A 24,687-nucleotide genomic window follows, 5' to 3' on the forward strand; every position below is an offset into this window, starting at 1 on the left:
TGACAAACAAAATGCTTCCTGGACAGACCAGTTTGTATCTGTTCTTGCTACTAATAAAGGAATCAGCCAAATGCAGGAAATTCCAGGGAAGGGTTTCCTAACCCTGCCCTGGGAACCATACACTCAGTCAGGTTTTCAGGCTGTGCACAATGCACATGCGTGAGATTTATTAGTGTATAGAGGATCAGTTTCAAAGCCATTTCTGTGGGTAAAGCAAGGCTTTTTAGAAAGCTCCCCTCACCTTGAGTGCAGAGAAACTTACAAACCTAGCACTACCAGCCGTGTAACTTCACCCACAGTGAGAAATGGCATTTCCCAAGAGAGGGGAGGAAGGGGTTCCCATTTACTCACATGCTTATGAATTTCCAAAAAACTTATGCACATTTGTTTTCTCAGGAAAACTACTCTCCTGCTTTTGCAGATGTAAATGCATGTGGGTAGTTTTCCTATGATAAATTCTCAAAGGGAAAGTAAGTGCATACTTTCACTTGGAAAACTGGTGCAAAATAGTCAGGCATTGGGATTTTTCAGTGATGCTGGCAGTTTGGAAACCCGGCGTGGGGGTAGTTTTCTACGTCCTGATCTGCCTGGAACCATCTCCTTGAGTTGGTGCGTCATGCCATCTCTCAGACTCTATTCATGCCCTGCTGAAAAAAAATCACCTTTAAATCTTAAACTCTGGCTCTTCCTGATCACAGCCTTGTCAATTTTAACCAGATCGACTATCGCAAATACAATGCCTAGAATCTGTGTCTTGTTTAGACTGCAAGCACCATGAAGCATGGACCCTTTTTGCACCAACCTCCCCTCAACTGAACATTTTCAAAGCCACAGGAGGAAAAGGAGAATGCTGGGCTGGGGGCACTGTTGTCTTCCAGCTTCACTTTTTATCAAATTGAGCAATATAATACAGCATGAGGTTAATTTACATGGAGGGGCAGTTACAACCCTAAATACTTTGCTGGGCATTTTGTTCTTTGTCTTCATTTACTATGTCCCTATAAGCAAGAAGATGGATCCAGATGGTCAGATTTAGGGCTAGATTTGTACACCTACCTTTTATGTTCTTAAATTTAGGCAGTGATAAAAAAAAAAGTAATCAATTTAGGTGCCTAACTCCCAACATTAGATGCCCTCTGAAAGTTGAACCCATAGGCACTTTTGAAGAAAATTCCAGTGGGGATATGTGGTGACTGAAATGTTGGCAAATGTGTGTTTTTGGCTTCATGCTGACATCAGCGTCTGGGCTTCCTTCGTGCATGTCCTTTGCCAATTCCAGTTGTTGTTAATGGCAGGAAACAAAGTGGGCATGCCCCAGAAGCATGAAGGCTTATGCATACTGAAATACGACTGATAATGTATTAAACTAGTCAGAGCAGTGACTACATAAAAAGCCCAAGAAGGATGCTTTGAGATGGTTTTTCTACAAAACCAAACTCATTTGGTAGCAGTGAAGAAAATGTTAATTACAACAATGAGACTGCACTGATCCGGTTTGTAGGAATAGCCAAGCTATTGAAATGCTAAAGAGTATGTTAAAGGTAAAAAACTATGTTAAGGATAAATACTGAGTTTTGATTCTGCCTTTTGGGCTCAAGAAATCATATGACTTACAAAAATCAAATCTTATTAGCATATATGAGATAAAATTTTAATACCGACCAATTAGGAAAATGTAATTCAAACAAACTCATTGGTTTGTAAGTTAGAGGTGGAGATGTATTTAACTAACAGCTTAGAAGATCCAGGCTGGAATTTACTCTGTATTTTTTGTTAAGCACTGCTTCTATTATATAATTTCTTATAATAAAAAAAAAAAAAGACTAAATATTTTTCTCTTACTGGCTACTGGTATTCTGTGTTTACTAGCACCCACAACACCCATGTAAAGAGGGCTTATGCATGCTCCCCAATACCCACCAAGCAGAAAGCCAGCAAGTCACTTTTTTTTTAAATTTAAAAATGTGATTTTTTTTTTATTTTGCAAAATTAGATAATATTGTTCTGCATCTAGACAGAATCTCGTGATTACTTCCTGCCATCACAATTTGAATGTGGAACTGTAATTTACCAAAATATCTAACCTCATCACTATCACAGGAACACTGTATATATGTCTTACATAGCACAATTTTATTCTTGCAAAACCTGGACATAACATACTCGACCTGTTAGAGACAAACCGCTCTATTGTTTTCCTAAGTTAGGAATAGAAAGGATAAAAACACACATTCACAAATACGCAAGTACCAAAAGTAGTAAACGTCAGCACATAGTCTATGATTTCAGAAAAACAACTTGAAGCATGTGAAGAAAAGCCCTCATACAGAATGTACAGGTGTGCCACAGTGCTTCTGCCACAAATCCACAGCCTTGCTAACAACAGCATCAGTGTTGTCTTGGGGAATCTACAGAAGATAGTAATGACAAATATGAACATTAGAAACATATGCATATTAGTTCAAATATTCAAACCTGCAGAAACATTCCTTTATACCATGTCACTCATGAATGCACAGCTCAAGGTACTAAGAATAAAAATGCTCAAAATCTGAAGAATTATTCAGCTTATTCATTCTAATAGTCATTAACAGATTTGATTTTTATGTTGAACAAGTATACAAACATCAGCTAAATAGTCTCGACATACTATATATATACCGAAGTACCAGAACCTCTCATGCATGTAAGAGCTGCGACGAGAGCTCTGACCTAAACAGAAAACGAGATCATTCTTACTTGCATAATGGGATCTATGGAAGGCAACCTTAATATTTATTTATTTAGACATTTTATATACGATTATTCCATGCATAGATCACAAGTTTACAAAGTAACATTCATAGTTATAACTCAAACAATGGTTGGTTACATAAGGTAAAGGATATGGAAAGTTATAACGAAATGATAGTTCTCTCATCTTATTCAGTGAGTTGTTTTGAGAATCTTACATTCTTATTCTTCATGATTTTGATAATTAACTTTTGTCCTTGTCTTTGTGACTCTGTATTTTCAAGTTAATTTATATGTGTTTTTGAATAGCCATGTTTTAAATTCACATTTAAATCTCTTTCTATCTGGTAAAATACGTAATGTCTCAGGCAGAGAATTCCAAAGGGTTGGACCCACTATGGAAAACACACAATCTCTTATTTGTGTCAGATGTGTGTGCTCTGTATTGTGGGAATAGTCAATAGTCCTTTATTTTGAGATCTTAGTGTTCTTTGAGGATTTAAGGTTGTAGTGTCACTCCTAACGAGCCGTGATAAGGAATCTAAGGTGATTGGAATGAATGATGCTGAACATTATAGTAGATTCTGGATTATACTGGTAACCAATGTAGTAACATCAGCGAGGGTGTTATGAGATCATATTTCCTACATCCTAATAAGAGTCTTGCTGCGGCATTTTGTAATAGTTGTAGTGGTTTTAAGCGACATGCTTGAAGACGTAGTAGTAAGAAGTTACAGTGGTCTAAGTTTGAGAAGATGAGTTAGCAATATAGTACGGAAGTCCGCAAAAGTTAATAATGGTTTCAACCGATGTAGTATTCACAACTTGGCGTAACCTGTCTTGATTAATTTACTGATGTGCATTTTCATTGTAAGGTTCTCATCTAGCTGTATACCTAAATCCCGTACTTGATTTAAGGGATTCATTTGAAAATTACCCAGGTCTAGGGCAGGTGGTTTAACTATCAATGAGTTTCTACTCAGCCAAATGATTTCAGTCTTTTTAGGGTTTAATGTTAGCTTATTTTATTTATTTATTTATTTAGAGGTTCTTATATACCGCGGTACGTATAGATATACATCACCTCTGTTTACAGTAAACAATAAATTAGCAACAGGCTTTACATACAACATGTTATACAGGAAGTAAACAAATAACAGCCACAGGCTTTACATAAATAACAGGTTTCAGGGGTACATACTATAACTCCTTTAACTATACAACCAATGCATATTCTATTTCAACAACGAAGCTGGAGTTGTGAAAGCTCTTGTTGTATTGCTTTCATATAGATAAAAAGTATCGAAGTTGTATTTTCCAATGATCTGGAGAGTGGTATGTAAAACTGTATGTCATCAGCATACAAGAAGAAAGTTATTCCGAGATTTGTTAGTAATTTACACAGTGGGAGCATGGAAATATTGAATAGTGTTGCTGAGAGGGCAGAGCCTTGAGGGGCAGCTGTATCACACTCGGCCCCTTTTAAAACTTGTTTCTGGGGCATCCCATTTCAGGTCAATCAACTCCTGATGGCTGCCAGTACTTGAAAATAGCAAGAGGCTTTGTGCAAGGAAATCAGAATGGGATTCTTCTTTGGCTCCGTCATAGATTCCGCTCCAGGAACTCCCAGCATTTTCAGGGTCTGAGAAACCAAGGCTGGCAATTCATGTCTATGAAAGAACTGGATCATGGTTCAATATGGTTCTAATCCCGGGAGAATCCAAGGGATCTTGCTCTTCATCTGTGTCATCAGACAAGTAAGTTCTACAGAAACTGAAAGTTTGATTAGGAAATTGAACCCAGCAATTCACCCAATTGATGCAATTCCAATTAAGAATTTAAAATCTGCCTCCAATATTTTAGCCAGACCCATTGCAAATATTGTGAATTTATCTTTAGAACAAGGTAGCTTTCCTGTTATCTTAAAATGTACCATTGTTAAACCTATCTTAAAAAATCTAATCTTCATCTTTCCTGTCTAAATAATTTTAGACCAGTATCTAATCTTTCATTCTTATCAAAAATAGAAAAAGTTGTTCAAACACAGTTATCTGAGTTTTTAGAAGAGAATAATGTTCTTTACGCTGCAGTTTGGGATTCAGAAATTTTTTTAGCTTTCATTGACAGATACGATTCTAAGAGGTCTTGATCAAGGATAAAAATATTTTAGTCATGTTAGATATTAGTGCTGCCTTTGATACAGTTAATCACGACATTTTGTTGCAGAGACTTAAAGAAATTGGATTGATTAATAAGATGCTAAACTGGTTTGAATTCTTTTTACAGAACTGTTCTTTTAAAGTTAAAATAGGTGATGAGGAATCTAATGTGATTAACTTAACTTCGGGAATCCCACAAGGCTCCCTACTTTCAGCAACATTGTTTAAATATTTACATGTTACCTCTTTGCAAGCTCCTCTCAGGATTAGGTCTCTCATACTATATTTACGCAAATGACGTACAGTTTTTAATTCCTATTGTAAATTCTTTTGACCATTCGCTTGATCTTTTAAAAATGTATCTTTCTTCGATTTGTCAGATGTTATGTCACATGAAATTGAAGTTAAATGAAAGTAAAACCGAAATTCTTTTAATTTGTAATAAATTAGACAGAGAAAAAGAACTTTCTATCGAAACAGAATCACGATTTTAGTCTGGTTACAGAAGTGAGAAATGTAGAGATACTGTTGGGACAGTGAGATCAATATGAAAAGATCAATAGCGAACACTATAAAAAGATGGTTTCTATAAATTACAAATTTTTAAAACCATTTCTATACACCCAAGACTTTAGAACTGTCTTGCAGTCTCTTTTGTTTGCTAAGGTAGATTACTGTAATGCACTTTGGTTAGGTTTACCTCACTGTACTCTCCACCCATTTCAGTTACTACAAAATGCAGCCGCAAGGGTTTTGACTGATTCGAAAAAATATGATCATATTACACCCGTTTTGAAAAATCTGCACTGGCTACAGATACATTTTAGAATACAGTATAAATATGTGTCTAATCCATAAAGCAATTTATAACGAAAAAAATGAATGGCTAAATGCCTCCCTGCGACTTCATACTTCACAACGTGGGGTGAGATCAAGGTATAAAGAGCAGTTGACGATACCATCATCTAGATTAGCACATATGAACAAAGTACGTGAACAAGCGCTGTCACTAGCCGACCCTATTATCTGGAATGAGCTCCCTAGCGAACAGAGATTAGAGTCAACCTTTTCAAGTTTTAAAAGGAAACTAAAATCTCATTTATTTAAATGTGCTTTTGGAGATTAAATAAGGAAGGTGAGCAAATGTATTTGCATGATACTGGAAGCTATTTGATTACCATTTTGTGAACTTTTTTAGTAAAGATTTTAGAATGCTGATTTAAATTCATTTTATATTATACTATTTTAGATTGCATATTTTATTGAATAATTTGTTTGGGATATTTTATGTTGATTTAATGCTATTTTAAAGTGTTTTAAACTGGTATGATTACATTGGAATACAGATATATAAATTGAAATAAATAAAAATGAAATGAAATCAGGCCCCCACTAGGGATACCCTTGGTCAGGAATGGGAGAGGGAAAAGGGGGCTGGCTGGGGTTCCGTTCGAACAGGGGCAAGTGAGGAAGTAGACTGCGCCTGTACAAAGGTCTGTAGTCCCAGGAAAAGTTCCACCCAAGAAAAGGCCGCCAGGTCCATGCCTAGCCCAGGGGGGGAACTAGGGTGGGCTCAGACGAGTTTCCCTCTCCCCTGGAAGACCCAGCCAAGGGGTTACTCAGATCTGGAGTACTTCCAGTTAAGGCTGCCAATCCATCATCTGAATGGGAGGAGCCAGGCTCAGCAAAATCCAGGGAGGCCAAATCCCCTTGGGCATCCTCACAGTGCTGACACAAGCTGGAATCCAGGTCAGGCTGAGAAGCCCTAATATGACAGCACAGAGAGCAAGGCACTTATGTTTCTTGGCTGCCGGCACTGTTGGCGACGGTAACTGTGCGTTCAAAAGTTTATGCACACAAATTTTGAGCGCCTAGGTGGGGTGCAGCGAGGTGCACGCACAGTTCGTGTGTCCAGCTTTTCCTGTATCCTGCACTTACTTTATTATGCGCGTAAGTACTCTCATGACATTATGCATGCGGTGCATATGCAGAGCCAACACACTGCGCGTACTGACGTCCTATGGCGGGCAATACGAAACGCACAAACACGCCTGCAAGATGGCGCCACCGTGGCCTACCACGCGGTGTGCCAAGCTTAAAGCAGGGCCTAGCCTACCGGGGGGGGGGGGGGGGGGGGCTGCTCAACCCACTTGGGAGCCCATTTCTCTGTGCCCCAACGGGATCGGGAACAACGTCGGTACAGCGCACCGAGCAAGAAAACCGGAGGAAGTCTTACCAAAATCCCTCTTCTCTGAAAGTAAAGTTTTTTTTCTTCCTTGAGAAAAAAAAAAAAAAAGCTTACCTGGTCTCAGCACTTACAGGCTAAGTACAGAGAAGGTCTCCGGCTGTGGGGAGAAGAGGGCTTTGGCATTCACTGTCGTGCTTGGCTTCCTGCATCTGCTGCCTTTCAGCTGCTTGAGCAGCAAACCCCACACCGGGAACCGGCTATTGGACCAAGGCACACCTCTGAGGGATCTCAGAAATCACCTCAGGAATTCTCAGTCGGGGGAAGGACCTTAGGTATCACCGCAGGAGAGCGGGGCTCAATCTTTTCTCCAATTTAAAAGTAGAATTTCTTCTTCCAAAAGGTACAGCGATCCCCATAAGGAAATCATGTCTACATTTGCTGGAGACGGAGAAATACTGAAGGGCTGAGATCACTGCAGGGGTGTCTAGGATGATGTCAGCTTTAAAACCTGACTCAGTCTCCATCTGCTGGCAGGGGAGCACAACCCATTGGTCCTGAGTCCATCTGGCTACACACTAGGAAAACTGAATTTTTGCACAATTAAACCAGGCTGAAATCTGCATGGCTCAGTTTCTAGTAAACAAATTCACACAATCTGGCTCATGATTTACAGAGACCCTCACTTGAGCTCATGACTGGTGAGAAGAAAACCCTTCACTGGGCAACCATATGCATTTTCACTCTTTTCATCCATCTCTAGAAAGGCACAGAAAATATGCAGAGTGAATATTTTGGAAGAGGTTCCAGCTGTGTTTGCAAACTTCTCCACACTGGTGCAAAGTGCAGTACATGCCTTCATCCCTGCCTGTGCACCTTCAAGCTGATGCAATATAGTGCGCTCAGCCCAGTGCACAGCCTTACGTGTGGTTAGACTGGGACTGTGCCTACGGCAGCAAAAATCTGGGGGGTAGCAGCAGGCTGTCTCAATATCAATCAGCAGAGAAAATCTGTTTCCTGATCCAGACCATCCCAGCTAGCCTGCAGGGAACAGGATGTGGGGAGGTAAATCTGAAGCACATAGAGGAAAGGGGGATCATGTTGGAGAGGTTAGGAGTGGCTGAGTGTGGATCACTGAGGGATGAGGCGAGAGGAGCAGGGGCAGGAGAAGGGGGCAGTGTTAGTGGGTGTCAGAGAGAAGGAATTGGTTCCAGTTATGTGTGTAGGCCAGACTGGATGGGAGATTAGAAAGGGGATACAAGGGGGAAGTACAACTGAAGCACTGTCAATGCAATTCAAATCCTTTCTTTCTTGACCTCTGATTCTATCCCTAGATCCTGGAACTCACTCTCATCCCTTACTCAATCCCAGAATCTTCCTCCCTCTCCCTCCTCTCAGATTCCTGATTTTCCCTGCCCCATTTTTCCTCAGTTTTCTCTATCTCCCATGCTCTTCACCCCATCTTCTCTGGCTCTCATCCCATCATCCTTGGACCACTTTTCTTCTCGCACTCCTCCCCTCTATCCCCAATAACTCATCTTCTCTTCTCACTATTCCTGATTCTCCCCATCTCTTTCTCCTCTCTCCATCCTTGAGATCTCCTCTCTCTACCGACATTTGAGATCTCTTTTCCTCACCCAATAAAAAAAATTATGGGCCCCAGGGCCCGATGGCTTCTCCTTTGACTATTATAAAATACTGAAGGATAAGGTCATGGCTCTTCTTCAGTCCTTTTATCCCCAAGCCCTGGCCTTAGGTAAGTTCCCAGAGAACACTACTGATGCACATATAACGGTCCTGCCCAAACCTGGGAAGGACCCCGTCCTTCCATCTTCTTATAGGCCAATTTCATTATTAAACTGATGTAAAGATTTTTGCTAAAATCTTGGCAAACAGGCTTAATCTTATTCTCCCATCTCTTATCTCACCACATCAAGTGGGTTTTGTCAAGGGTAGATCAGCAGGATCCCATATCACAAAACTTCTTACAGCCATGCAATATTCATTTAAGTTAGGGACACAGGCGCTGGCAGTAAGCTTTGATTCTGAAAAAGCTTTTGATCGGGTTCCGTAGCCTTACATGTTCTCTATCCTAGGACGATTTGGTTTTTCGGGAGATTTTGTCAGCAATATCGCGCTTCTATACTACTCTCCTAAATCATATATTCTAGCCAATAACGATAGATCAGATCCTTTTCAGGTGGGCCGTGGAGTTCGACAAGGCTGCCCTCTCTCTCCTCTTCTCTACCTCCTTTCCACTGACCCCTTTACTTAGAAAGATAGCAGATGACACCTCTATTAGGGGATTGGAATTCCAAGACTCTTCCTTTAAAAGTGGCTGTGTTTGTAGATGATGTCCTTCTTTACCTAACAGATCCCATCCGCTCTTTAACAAAAACGTTAGCACAATAAACTTGGTTTGGCACGTTTGGGGGACTTAAAATAAACCAGGACAAATCCGAGGATTTGTACGTATCGGGTAAACTTCGCCAATCGTGGCCAGGCTCTTTTCCTCTTAAGTGGGTTTCTTCCAGTATGAAATACTTAGGCATCCATAATCCCTCAACAGGTCTCTCAATTCTATCAAGTCAATATTCAACCGCTATAATCAAGCTCTTTGTAAAAATATTCAAAAATGGTTGAATCTTCCGCTCTCCCTATTTGGGAGAATATAATCTCTTAAAAATGATAGAACTCCCCAAATGGCTTCATTTGCTTCAAATGGCCCCAATATGGCTCTCAAAGAAAGATTTGCGAGGGATAGGGAGAGAATTCTCTCGGTTTGTTTGGCAAGGGAAACGGGCCAGATTACCTCTCCATATCTTACAGACTCCATGGGCTACTGTGCGCCTAAGCCATCCTGACCTTCGGCACTATAATTTAGCACGTATGTTGCGGATAATCTATGATTGGTTATACAAGTCATCCTTATTTTCTCTATACGAGGCCCTTAAGGCTTGGTTAGGAGGTTTTGCCCCTGCAGCACTTCTTCAGTGTTCTGATCATTCTATTTCTTCAATCCCCTCATCATTTCACATTTTGGATGCATGCTGAAAGGCTTGGAATGCACTGTGTAAAATACTGAATCTTAAAAAACGAGAAGCACTGCACTTATTGAAATTTGTGACAATCCAGATTTCACCCCCCGGTTGTACAAAAGGAGTATTCCAGCATTGGCAAAAATTGGGCCTGGAATATATTCACCAACTTTCTGAACCCACTACAAACGAAGTAGCCAGCTTTATGGATCTGCAATCTATATACCATATTCCTCGCAAGGATTTTTTCGCTTATTTACAAATGCGTCACTACACTGCCACCGCTAGCTTGAAGAACCCAAGCTTAGGAGAAATGGGGATTTTATCTTTCTTCTTTCAATTTACATCCTCCCAAAAATCATCATGCGCGACCTTTTCTAGTAGACTATTCAAACGTCAAGCACCTTCTCTTCTTCCGCGCATCAAAGCTCGGTGGTCTAAATGGCCATCTCGCAGGCATCTCTAAAACTTCTGAGAACACATTGCTCCGGGAACTTCAATATAAATTCATTTGGCAGTTATATATCCCACAGGCTCTAGCGTATAAATAGAAACCTTGTTCCTCCCCCTTATGTGAGAAATGTTCAACGTCTATAAATGATTACTTGCACAGATTCTGGGAATGCCCTCTAATTCAAAGCTTTTGGCAATCGGCGACTCAAAAACTCTCTAATATCTTAAAATTCGTACTCCCGGTAGACGTACATTTCTGGCTCTTTGGGAAATCACTGCCGTCTACAAAATCTCGGCCCTGAACTTCCAAATTACTTATTGATAAAGCTAGTCTGATATCTAAACAATCCATACAAGCATGTTGGATAGGTCCTCTCCCTCAGTTATACTCACTCTGGGAAAAGAAAATGCTTAAATTATTAACAATAGAATATATGTCGGCCACGCAAAAATCTGCTAAATGCAAAGAAGAAACTAAAGCTATCTGGACACCTTTTTTGCAATCCTTACCTCCTGAGTCCATACAAAACCTTCCCGCCTTATAATGGCGACAAGAAGTTTAAATAGTTCAACAAGGCATAGAGGGATCCACATGAACTATATGAAAAGTTTATACCGGTTGCCCTTGCAATTAAACTTTTACACTCAGCTTTTGTCTCCTTTATCATTGATTAAGTAGGAGCTTAATAGCCTTGAGGTCTGTTGGTTTAAATAATTACTCATCTATATCACTTACAACCCCATGTATTATCATCATTTCATTTTCTATAACTTTGTGCTACTAGCTACTCTCCAGGTAGAATTAGTAGCAAAATTAACAGAGGTTTAAGTACTGGGGTAGAGTGAGGGAGGGATAGGGGGGATTGGAAAGGGAAATGGGGTTACTTTGAGACACTAGCATTGCTTCTGTTATGCTATTGTAATGGTTAATGTTAAAGCTATATTAAGCAGTTCTCAGAAGGTTCCAAGAGTGATTGTTTTTATGGGAGTATTGGTAATAGTATGTAATTTACAACATGTTGAATGTACTTTACTTCAAAATCTTTCATGACTGTAATGCTGTAAAACCCCAATAAAAAAGATACACAAAAAAACCCCCCAAAAAACACCAAAACATTACACACACAAGCAAGGTTAGAAAATTACTCCGATTTTCTAATATAAAAGATGGAAATGTCAATGTGCTTCAGAAGTTTCTTATTTTTGTCACATAATCTACCGACGAGCTGCCACAGGAAACTGTGGGGCTGTGCCTTATAGACCCCTTCTGCTCCCTGTTGTCCGATCTTATGGTAGGGGTGGGAGCTCCACAGCACCAACAATTCGCCTAGGGGTTGCAAAAATCCTAAATGCACCACTAGGTTGGACGCGTGTTTTGGACAATCTAGACTAACTCCCGATGCAATAGTGGGATTAGCATGCCCAAATCACGCATCCAAACCAGCACGTAGCTAATAGCGTTAATCACCCGTAAATGCCATATAGATGACGCTATCAGCTAGTACCCCTGGTGCAAAAAAATCATCGGGTGCCCAGTGCACATGTTTTAAAATGCAAAAGTTAAGGCCAGGCCCGGAGTTAGCGTTAAGTATGGAAGCGCCCCAAAGCCCCACAGAAAAGCAAAAGAATACTGCTTTTCTGTGGTTCCTCCTACTTAATACTGTTACGAAGCTAAGTAGGAGACTACAGGAAGCAGCATAAAAAAAAAAAAAAACCACTTGGCGACAGTCAGGTAAGGAAAACGGACACTCAATTTAAGAGCGTGTCCATTTTCCATGGCTGTGCCACATCGCCTGGGGGCCCAATGCCCTAGAAGCACTAAGGACGGGTCCTTTTTAGCACGGCAGCTCATTTGCCTGTTGCATCGGGCGCCCACGAGAGGGGGATGTGCGTGTGGTGAAAAAAACGTGTGCCCAGTTTGGGTGCACATTTTTTCGCGCTTGATACTGCATCCACCTACTTGTGTTTATTGTCTATGAATGTCAACGTGCTATATGACGACAATGAAACGTGTAGTGGGAAAATGACAACATGAAAGTCATATTTTAGTGACAGAAAATTATGTTTCCTCAGACTAACACAAGAAATTGCTCTTTTCTGAAGGTTGCCATATCCTCCCAAAAAGAGGACCACTGTTTTTCCAAGTTCTGCCGAAACATTAGGAATATATTCAAATATAGTCCGTCACAGAACAGTGTCACACAGTGGCGTGGCCACAGGTGGACCTGGGTGGGCCATGGCCACCCAACCAGAAGAGGCCCGTCGGAGCAATGCTGTCACAGGTTCCCATTCCCGGGACAGCGCAGAGGAGGGCCGGAGCCCCCATGCCGCGGCAGAAGTAGGACTTTGGCTGTGCCTAATGAAAAGGACATGCATGTGTATGGGTGAGAATGGGAGCTTGAATGCGCACATGTGGGTGAGCATCTGTATATGTATATAAGAATGAGAGAGAGAGAGAGAAAAGAGAATGTGAACTTGTGGGGAGGGGAGAGAGCATATGAGAGTGAAAGCTCAAGTGTGTGAGGGAGTCTGTGAGAGAAAGCGTGTGTGTGTGTGTGTAAAGGAGGAAGGGAAAACGACAGTAGGAGAAGAGAGACACTGAAAAGTAATTAGGAAATAAGCAACAAGGGAAAAATGGGTAAAAACAAAGAGACTGGGACCAACTGATTAGAAAAATACAAAGATCGGACAACAAAGGTAAAAAAAAAATAAAAAATTGAGATTTTAGCAATTGGAATATGCCATCTTTGGGAATGCGCATTTCTTATATTTTTGTATTTTTCTCTTTCTTCAGTGTTCCACTGTTCTGAATCTAGTTTCTCAGGCTATTTCAGTTTTGTTTGCATGATTCAGTTTCTAATTTGTAGTCTCTTATTTCTGTATTAGGTAAGGGTCAGTCTCTGTTTTGCCTGTATGTGACTGAGAAACATTTCTGCTAGCGTGTAGTTTCTCTGCAATAGTCCAGCTTGTTCTGTTACTCCAGTAGGTGATGTATTAATATTCTAGGGCCTGGTGTAGTATTTGTATTGCTGCTTTTATGCGAGTCCTGAGAGTCAGTGATGACTGTATGGTATGGCAAGATTCTAGATGCCTCTTTTTTTGCAGGAGTTTGTGTTACTTCACCAAATAGCAGTGGAGGGATATTTTTTGCTGAAGTGACACCAGAATTTGAATATTTTTTTTATGTTGATTGTAATGTGAATTGTCCTAGCTCTGCTCTGTACCTATTCTGATGATTAATGCTATTTTATTGTAGTCATGATGATTTCTGCCTTTCTGCAAAGAGGATTCATGAAAGAATACATTCATTTTTGTTTTATTACATGATTGATTGGATTTGTTTTCTTTGCTTTTTACATGATATACTTCTGCATTTATAAACTGCAACAAATATAAAATAAATGAATACAGATTAATAAGGAAGTTTTAATTCTGATAAGTGCTTGAAATGAGATGAAATGTTTTAAAGTTTCACTCATGATGCATAATGGCTGTTGCAAACTACTTAGAAAGCCATTGTAGGGTGCAGTATATGACAATATTTATCAGTAAGAATACAATAGGGTTGATATCAGACCTGCATGCCTAGAGCCCACCCATGTTAACCTTGTGCCCACTCAAAAAAAAATCAGTTCTGTCTATGTAACTGGTGTCATAAGATTCAGATTCAAACAATTTGACCCTGAATCTCATTACTTCTTTCCAGGTAGTCGATACTTCCACTGCTGAACAAGGGTGGCAGACTACATTTGCTTTATGATATTTTTCTAAAAAAATAAAGTCCGATGGTGTCATTGAGCCAAATATTTCTACCTTTCCCTGTTACAGTTATGTGCACTATTTGTTTTTGGAGACTGAGGGGTGTACAGATTTTTCCTCCTACTATTTTGAACAGAAGAGTGAAAAGAACAGACATCCAAGAAAAGAATCAGAGATAAAGAGGTTCAAAATCAAATGAGGCCAGAAGCAGGGAGAAAATATTGCATTCTCTTCCATAATGGATTTGAAAGAGCCTAACAAATCCTGGCCTGTACAAAAAAAATGATTACATTCTAAATGCATAATGTTCCCATGTAGTGAAGGGTTATTATCTGTGCAAAATGAACACTACAGCATGTCAGGCACCTGCCCAACTTTCAAAATCCAAAATACTGATCACCAGCAAGATGAGCATCAGGCCCCAAACTGCAAGTCTGGCTAATGCCTTTGCTATACACCAAATGTTTAAGGTGGATTCCTACCTAGGTTACAGAGCTATTTAATTGTGCTAAATTAATAGCAAATGACTGCTTCAACCTAGTCCACATTTTGCCATTTTGTTTACCTCTGCTTTCAAAGCACTTCTTTACCTAAAGCAAGGAAATAAACACCAGTCTACTACTCCCAAACTAAGATACTTACATTTTCCAAAAATTCTCTCATTGTGTCTGCATGGTTTAAGGCCATTATTTTCAATTTAAAGGTCACTAAAATCTCCACAGCGACAAAAACTAGTATCTTGCAGGATCCACTTACAACTTTGTCCCATACCCTAAAAACAAAAAAATATAAAGTCACGTTTCAACATGCAAATCATGCTTCCCCCACCCCAACCCCGCATTCTTACAATTTGTACTGCTTGAGAAGGAAAGCAATTCATTTTATAGTGGTAGCAGAAAAACGCACTGCCAAGCCGGTGTGGCACATTGCCAACCCAGGGACTGTTCCCTCAAGTGCCCAGGGCTAAGCACTGCTCCCAGGGCGACACCTGCTGGTCAGCTTATGAAGCATCTGAGCTTGAACTCCAAAAGGAAGCCTTTGGTGAGCAGTATATGTCTTTGTGGTGCTCAAGTAGGGTCCTCTTAAAAAGAGGACACCACTGCAATAGGACATAGTAACAAAGTAACATAGTAGATGACTGGCCGGCCCATCCAGTCTGCCTAGTTATTCTACCCCTACTGCTACGGTCACAGAGTGAGACAGCCTGCAAGATGTCCCCTATCCTCCTCCTTGCTACTCCACCACCTTGGGTAGAACAGACAAGATTCCCCACTTCGTTCCGTCCAGCACCCGCCCTTTCCCCATGTCTAACCACAAAGCTCTGAAATAATATTTATTAACTTATGTTCTAAAGTATATTTTATTATTTTTACTGATTTTATTATGAATGTTTTAAGTTTTGATAGTGTTTTATTTCATGTTTGAATATATGTTTTATGTTATGGGGCATGCACAAAGGAAAAAAAGAGTGCACACATGCAGCACTATTCCAAAACGAGGAAGGTGTGGCAGCACTCCGAACCGCTCATTCTTTCAAAGTAGTCCGTTTGACAGGTGATAACAATCCTCAATTGGGTGACAACACATACAGTTTCTATATTTCTATTCTGCCTGTCCACTGATAGGCGAAATAGAAATATTTTAAATTAATAAGTAAATAGCCAACCACACAAACACGGTCGCTACCCGAACATCCAGCGTTAACAAAGCTAGGAAGACTGGATGAGCTCAATATATTAAGAAGTTGGATTGCATGGCTTTCATTCTAACTACAGCTGAATCAGGGTTTAAGAGCTTACAAAAAGTGGGGTTATTTTGGGGAGGACGTGGAGGAGGAAGAATGGTGCACTTAGTGGTTAGAGCCTTCAACTGAGATTTAAGGGAAGCCCTGACACGAGTCGAGGCTCCTATACCCCAATTATAACATTTTCATGGGGAATAAATGGTTCAATATAAAACTAAAGAACCGAAACACAAGCTAAGGCTGCGCTCTAAAAGTCAATTGATTACACGATAAGCGCAAACAAATTCTATGTTGGTCACAGATTTTGTATTCAAAAATCAATTCTTTATTATGGCAACTCCACTTGTATTGAAACTTTTATATTCATCAGTGGAGTTGCCATAATAAAGAATTGATTTTTGAATACAAAATCTGTGACCAACATAGAATTTGTTTGCACTTATCGTGTAATCAATGTAAAACTAACCATATTAATTTAGGCCAGTGGTTCTCAACCCAGACTTCAGGCATGTTCATCCTGTCCGGTTTTCAGGATATCCACAATAAATATGCATGCGATGTCTGCGTATTCAGTGTAGATATCCTGAAAACCCAGACTGATCAGGTGGGCCGTGAGGACTGGGCTGAGAACCATTGATCTGGGCTTTTCCTATGGGCCCAAAATACAAGAAGGTCCAGCCATCTAGGAGATATTTATTTATTTATTTAAGGCTTTTATATACCGACTTTCTTGATACAGATCAAATCAACTCTATTTACATATAACTAAGCTTTTTAACCATGCTAAGCATTATGGAGAAAGCATTATGGAGAAAGATGAGAAATCCAGAATCCATGCTGGAATCACTTACTTACAGAAAGATACAACCAGGGGAAGAGACTTATATTGACATGGGGAAAAGAGGGGCTATTTGGAACAAACTGAAGGGAGAGCCTGTCTGCATTAGGATTCTGGGGGGTCTACAATTTAATGTGTGCAAATGCAAAGCACCACATCCTAGATATAAACCCCCTGAGCTGGCCCAGAATCTCAGCAGTGCTGTGGGCTTCCATGCAGAGGACTGGAGTTTGATTCCCAGCCATGACTTTTCTCCCTGTATGAGCCAAGGCTGGGGACACTGTGGAGGAAGCATGCATAGCCCCGGGGAGAAGAAAGCTTCACTTTGTGGTGTTGGGGGGGGGGGGGGGGGGGGGGGGCTCACGTTAGCCAGATCCCAGAGAGTGACTCCATTTGTAGCCCTTGGCCAAGGATTGTTGTTATGATGCCTGGGCTGAGTTGGGAGGGGAAAGGGAAGGGGGAAACGACCAGCCCGGTGATATGGTGGCAGTGCTGGGCGGCTCTATTCCTCGGTCAGGTCCTTCTGCTCCCTAGCCTGGCTGGAGAAGCTGCAAAGGAAACATACAAAGCTCCTGGAGTGGAGAGGGGGTCTCAGTCATCCTGCAGTGGTGACACTTAAGTGACCGGATTGAGGGCCCATGCTTGAAGGGTTTTGAAAGGAAGACCTGGTGCAGGACCCCCCAGCCAAAGGGTTGATACTGCAGTGACTGGAAACGTTGGAGAGAATTCAAAATCAGGGAAAACGCCATCACGTCACCCCCAGCTATTTGTTTTTTTTTGGAGGGGTTTTTTTTTTTTTTTTGAGGACTTAGGTTTACTAAAAACTTGCAAATATGGACCACTGGCTCTCGGTGGCTGAAGCAGCTCCGTGCTTTAATGCCTCTATTCACCTTATGTCACATTTGTATATAAACTGATGATGACAGAAACAGAAAGCAGGTTAGATATCTGTCTTTTTTTTTTCTTAGTGAAGCTGGAAAGCTTATTAAGAATAAATAAATAAAACAAGAATACTTACCTCTGTAAGCTAGATTCAGGCAAGAGGCCTGCAAAACACTTGTTGAACCAGAGGTCGTATGGCAACCTGCTTAGCGCAGAACATGTCTTCAGGTGGGTCAGGAGTCTGCTATCCTCAAGGCTCAAATAATGCTCAAACACTTTTGGCTGTGGAAGAATCAGGAGAGGGGAAAAAAAAAAAAAAAAGAGTAAGCAGTTATATGAATGGATTTTTTTCTTTTCTACTAGAGCAGCAAATAGAAACCACTCTAAATGAAATTTTGCAACTGCAGCATAGGTTAAAGTCAAAGCTGCCAAAACATTTGTTTTGTCTGACGACAAATTGAGACAATGCCTCCCAAAACCCGAGCTGCAAAAGACTTGAGAGCACAAAACAAAATCCAGGGGCCAAAAGAGCACTTGCACGCCACCAGCTGACGTTTTCTGATCTCAAAATAAAAAACAGACAGTCCTGAACAGAAAATAAAGTTTGAGAATTCAGCCGTTTATGAGTTCACTTCAGAAGCTGCAGTAATGTGTTGCTGCCACAATTCTGTATCATAGATGCCCAATGACCGCCCCCGGGGAGTGCGGGCAGGGCCTAATGTAGAGACTACAGGTCAGGGAGCCTCAGAAATACATACTGACAAAAGGACACAGAGCGATCTGAACTACATGCTCTCTCTCCATCTGCTCTCAAATAACAGACGCCATCTTTTCTCTCCTACTCCAGGTACAGGGTACTGCCTCGTGTGCCGAACAAACTGCAGCAAGTGCCACGGAGAGGATAACAGCATCCAAAAAATGCCTTCACTTTCAACACTTAACAATCCGCCGCCATCTCCAGACACTCAAACTTGTTAAAAGACTACACTGGGATGGGCGAAGGGAAATGCTCCTGGGTTTCCAGGTCATTTGCTGGTTTGAAAAAAATAATTTTGCCAAACTTTCACTACCTCCCAAGGAATGCAACTCAAAATTCAGAACAGCAAGGATGTCTATACATCAGTCAGCAGTCTGTCGGGATTTGCGCACACTGCATGTCACTGGCTTTTCTATTTATCTTCCTTTCAAGGCCTTACTCCCCCCTCCCAATGGGACTAATTTTGTGCGTGCATGGGCAAACATGCTCTAGCAAGCTTCGAACTGGGCGTCTCCAGTAATGTTCAGTGTGAACAGGCTGGGTGAGTCCGCACAGAGTCTGAGGCTAGGATCTGTAAAACCCCACCCCAGAGGAGCTAGATTTGTAAGCTTTGAGGCCCACAGGAATTTTGTTCCCAGCAATTCGAGAGCTGACGGGCTGTGTAGGAGAACCTGGCAGAAGTTACAGGAAGTAGCCTTACTGAAGCATGTAGTATGTGCACTTGTTGAAGATAAAGAACTGAATTTACATTAAGAACCAGGATATCTTGATCTGGACCTGTGTGAGAAAGATGAAGCGAACCTGTGCATGAAACCGAAATTCCTACTGAGTGCAGCATGAAGTAATTGAACTTGTATCTTATCGTGAAAATAGACATTACTTTTATGGTGCTGTTTTGAATTAAGACAAGTTTGAAACCCTGAAACTGTTAACAGCAGCTCAAAACTTGATAGTAGGGATGATTTTGCATCAAACAACATTTATTTATTTTGTTTATTTAGGTTCCAAAAGAAGATCACAACGGTTTACAAGTTCAGCTTTAAAATTCTTGGTCAACATTCACAAACTTTGGGCCTCATTTTCCAAGCAGTTTACCGCGTGCGATAAATTCGCAAATCGCGCTAACAGCCGTTAACACGATTTGCGAATGCAAATTAGTAATTTGGTATTCAGGGGGCGGAGTTGGGGCGGAGCATATGTAAAGCAGGAACCAGTTTATCGTGTGCGGCGAAACAGCCGCAGTGTTAGCGCGGCTGCTATCGCGGCTAATAACTACAACCCTTAGATTTGCGTTACGGGCCACGATATGTCCGGACAGTCTGTTGCAGGCCCCGGGGGGGGGGAGAGAGAGAGAGGGAGAGACTTCCTATAATGCCTATGCCCTAGACAAGTATTTGTATCCCTATGGGAGGGCCACCTAGTAACTCGAGGTGGGGATTAGGTATGAGCGTCGGGGGTTGGGGGCCACTTTCGCATTCCACATGAGACGTACGGAAAGAACAGTGGCCTCTAGTGAAGATTTGCAGGCCGTCGAAGTGAGGAAACTCACTCCAAGAAGAGATTTGGGCTACGTTCTCTCCACCTAGCTTGATGGACACTCTACCTGGGCAACAACAAGCTAGGTGGAGAGAACGTAGCCCAAATCTCTTCTTGGAGTGAGTTTCCTCACTCCGACGGCCTTCAAATCTTCACTAGAGGCCACTGTTCTTTCCGTACGTCTCATGTGGAATGCGAAAGTGGCCCCCAACCCCCGACGCTCATACCTAATCCCCACCTCGAGTTACTAGGTGGCCCTCCCATAGGGATACAAATACTTCTAGGGCATAGGCATTATAGGAAGAGTCTCAGTCTCAGAGTCAGTCAGTCAGTCACTCTCCTCTCTCCTCTGAAACGGGCTGCTGGGAATATCGTGGACCGCGATACTCCTGGCTGGACACTTTCGCGAAAACATCGTGCACCGCGATAAAACAACCAATGAATCATCGCGGTGCACGATGTTTTCGCGATTTGCGACTCCAGTTCCGCGAATGGCGAAAACATCGCGTGCGGCGATGTTTCCCCACTGCACGAAAAATGCCTTATTTGCATAGGAGTCGCCCCCTCATGCGTTACTGCTGCGATATTGGAAAATGAGGCCCTTTGTCAGCTTTCATATTCTAGGTAACACAACAGGAAACGCATATTCTCGTTCATATCCATATATATTCTAGGTCAACATATTGCATATTTGCCAATCTACTACATATTCATACATTTTCTAGATTGACACAACAGCAAATACAGATTCTGATTCTAATAACGATATACTTTACGTCATTCGGTCCTTATTGATCGCTCCGCTAATATTGTCTCTGGTACTGATGTTGAAGTTATCAGCATTTTGGGATTTTACGTTAAATCATGTGCCTTTCTAAACAGCCATGTTTTTAGCGCACGCCCGAAACTTTCTATTTCTGTTATTTGGCGTAATGACTGGAAGACAGTTCCATAACTTGGGGCCTGCTATGGAAAACAGTTGTTCTCTTATTTGCGTTTGGTGTGTGTTCCGAATAGACGGCACCTTTAGAAGCCCTTTGTTTTGTGATCTTAAGGTTCTCTGTGGTGTGTAATGTTGAAGTGACACTCCTAATAAGCTGTTTGATGATACTGAAGATTAGAGTTAAAACTTTATAATGAACTCTGGATTGTACAGGAAGCCAATGCAGCGCTATCGAGGGGGTGATGCGGTCAAATTTCATTGTCCCTAGTAGGAGTCTAGCAGAGGCGTTTTGAAGTAACTGTAATGGTTTTAATAGTCCTGAGGGTAGGCAGAGTATTAGGGAGTTGCAGTAGTCTAAGTTTGAAAAAATTAGAGTCTGTAAGACAGTGCGGATGTCCTGTATTGTTAGTAAAGGCTTCAACTGATGTAATATTTTCAGCTTGGAGTATCCTGTTTTGATTAATTTGCTTAAATGCAAATTTTTTCATAGCAAAGATCTCATCGATCTGTATTCCTAGGTCCCGAACTTGATTGGAGGGCATAATGTTAATAACTCCTAGGTCTAGGGTTGGTGGTTTATCGTGTTCTCTCTCCTTAACCACACAATTTCAGTTTTTTGGGATTTAGAGTTAAGTTTTAGTTGTATATTGCCTTCATGAGTGTTGATAGAGATGATACGTTTTTTTCAAATATTTTGTCAAAAGGGATGTAAAACTGTATGTCGCTGCATATAGGAAGAAAAAGATTCCTAGATTTGCTAGTAATGCATATATAGGCAGCAAATAGATGTTGAATAGAGTGGCTGAGAGTGCTGAACTTTGGGGGGACACCTATATTGATTGGGAAGGTATCAGAAATTTGATTGCCCATCTTGACTTGGAAAGTTCTATCTTTTAGGAAGGATGAAACCATTCGTTAACTTTTCCGTCAATTCCCATTTCTCTCAGCTGGTGGCATAGCAAGGTATGGTCAACTGTGTCAAATGCTGCTGTTAGATCAATTAGTACCAGGATATATGATTCATTGTTGTCAAACCCATGTAGTACTGGATTGGCTAAGGAAATGAGTAGGGTTTCTGTTAGGCGATTTTTTCTGAATGCGAATTGGTTTGGGTATAGTATATTATTGTCTTCTAGGTGGTTCTCTAGTTGTGTTAATACTGCTTTTTCGAGGACTTTAGCAATGAAAGGCAGGTTGGATATTGTTTGGCAATTGTCCTAATCATCGATTCTGCCAGTTTTATTTTTTTAGGATTGGTTTAATCACAACTTGTTTTGCCCTAACAAGGACCAGACCTTCTCTGCTAGCGAGTGGTTTATTATGGTGAATATTGGAGTTATGACATCTTCTACTGTTTTTAGGGCACTAGCAGGTACAGGGCCCAGTGGGTGGATAGCAGGTTTGATTTTTGTGATGATTTGGTTTATTTCAAATTTGGATATTGGATCGGATGAGTTCCAGATTTTTCTTTTGGCTCTTTGTTTTTAGTAAGCATGTGGAGAATTGTGTTTTTATGTTATTTACTTTTTTGTAACAATGAGGTAGCATATTCGTTGCATGAGTTCTTTGTAAAGTTGTAGTTATTTGATATGGAGGAGGATGGGTCCTTGATTAGGTTTTTAACTGTTTTGAAGAGTAATTTGGAATTAAATTTTACGCTATGAATCTGTTTTGCATAGTAGTCTATTTCTTTGTTGATTTGTTTGCAGTATTTTGTTAATAGGGATTTGTATTTTTCTAGGGATTCCATAGTTTGGCATTTCCGCCAATGCTTTTCAGATTTTCTCAGGGACAGTTTAGTGTGTCTAAGCTCTTCGCTGTAGCAAGGTTTCTTTTGTTTAGTTGTGTTGCCTTCATTTTGGAATGATTTTTTCTGGACTGGGCATAGGGTATCTGCTATTTCATTGATGATTTTTTTCCCAGGAGTCAAAAGATGAGGAGACATTATCGTGATCGAATTCTGTTATTTTATTTTTAATTTTTTCTTCAAGTATTTCCAGTTCTATCTTTTTTCTGTATGTGAAAGACTGATAATTATGTGAGTTTGTTTGCTGGATGGTGAGGAGAGTTACTTCAGCTTTTATTAGCTGGTGATCACACCAGGGCACTATATTGTGAGAAAAATTGATTGTGCATGCTCTCTCTCAAAATTAAATATGGCAAATTTGTGTGTTCCAATTTGCATATAAAGGATTTCAAATCAGGAATCAGTTACCATGGTACATTCTCTCACACTTTGCTAAAACGTATGCCATGCTAATCCCTATCCAGTGAGAACTGCCAGAGAGTAGTGAATGCAATCAACTGAGGGCTAGGACTCCTGGGCTCTGATCAACTTCCTTTGTATCTCCCTGTGGCAGGGCAACTGGGTGATGGTGATAACATCGTTCCTCTTTCCTTCCCCCACCCCAACCACGTTGGAAGCTCTCAGGCAGTTGTGTAAGCCTTGAACTCAGTTACCAGCCTCAAGCACTCCATCAGCGACTGCATCTTTTTTCTGTGGTGCAGAACATGTTGGGTCTACTGCAAGATCAGAGTAACCGCTGTAATCTAAAATGTCCTTCCCCCCCACACACATACACCCAACTGCTTGCCCAACAAAAGAATATCTTACCAGCTGTGACAGCAAATCTCTGTATTTAGTATTCAACAGGCTCACAAAACTTCTGGTCAGCCAGTAGCAGTCCACATCATTGTCCACCATCTCCTCCATGGCTCTGGCAATGGCATAGAAGACGTTATCTTCCAGATCCTAAGATAAAACACACAGCGTTGTCTTCTATATTGCTGTATATTATTTTTCACTCACTAATACAAATCTAAAGAACCACCTTTGTTGGATCTATGAAAAAACTTGCACATCTGTTCTGGTGCCATATTACCAGAATACTGGATTCCCAAGACGGGTGCTGCTCACCATTTATTCAACCATAAAACCCGCTGGCAAACATGCTGCAGCGCAAGATGCATGAGCGAGTCTGACGCCTGACGAGGCCGACAGGAGAAGCATACTCTCGAATCTGGGAAGGGCATGATATCTGCTACTACTGCATCAACCCTGTCCACTCACAGAGAGTAAGTCTCACAATCAGGCCAGTAAGGACACACATGCGTCTGCCAGGCTTCCTTCAAATGTATCAAATCGATTTTTTCCATTAAATTACCAAATTAATGCATTTACTGAACACAAATTAAGATGTAACTATTCTGGGAACAGATCTGGCTAGCCTATGCCTCATTCCTTATTTATAATATCCACCATGTCATTCCAGTAATGGTCTGTAGTGACGGATACTAATAGTGGAAGTACTTTCCCCATTTTTTGTGTTTTCTTTCTTGACGGGGGCTGTGCTGTCAGAGAAGATGGCACTCACCAGAGGATATGTCTGACTGCAAGACAGCTTTCCTGCCTCCAGGAGATGCATCTGCAGGTGGATGGCCACCTTTGGCGTGGAGTCCTGGATGGCCCGGATGACCTGCAGGGCGTGAAGCATGTCTTGGTACTGCTCTTTCCGGTACATCATCACCAGCGTGTGAGACTCCCGGTGAGGAGGAAGAATACCTACACAACACACACACCGAGCAGCCGGTCAGGCTGCTCTCAATCGGCTGTCATAGCAAACCTTCACAAAACATCAAAAGTGGAATTCATTACTGCTC

At 41.2% G+C, this 24,687-nt stretch overlaps 1 protein-coding gene across 3 annotated transcripts in view; it reads right to left on the reverse strand.

The window, feature by feature from the left end:
- Positions 1 to 1,943: 1,943 nt before the first annotated feature.
- The window catches only part of LOC115085086 (TBC1 domain family member 7), a 33,010-nt gene continuing 10,266 nt past the window's right edge, over positions 1,944 to 24,687 (reverse strand). For all 3 annotated transcript variants that reach the window (XM_029590680.1, XM_029590678.1, XM_029590677.1), the window contains 5 exons: positions 24,402 to 24,589; positions 23,642 to 23,779; positions 17,928 to 18,073; positions 14,970 to 15,099; positions 1,944 to 2,408 (listed from right to left, as the gene is read on the reverse strand). In XM_029590680.1, coding sequence (XP_029446540.1) covers positions 2,322 to 2,408; positions 14,970 to 15,099; positions 17,928 to 18,073; positions 23,642 to 23,779; positions 24,402 to 24,589 — 689 coding nt within the window. In that variant the 3' untranslated portion in view covers positions 1,944 to 2,321. The remainder of the gene's footprint in view (positions 2,409 to 14,969; positions 15,100 to 17,927; positions 18,074 to 23,641; positions 23,780 to 24,401; positions 24,590 to 24,687) is intronic.

The sequence above is a fragment of the Rhinatrema bivittatum genome, chromosome 2, assembly GCF_901001135.1.
Source record: "Rhinatrema bivittatum chromosome 2, aRhiBiv1.1, whole genome shotgun sequence".
NCBI classification, from domain to species: Eukaryota; Metazoa; Chordata; class Amphibia; order Gymnophiona; family Rhinatrematidae; genus Rhinatrema; species Rhinatrema bivittatum.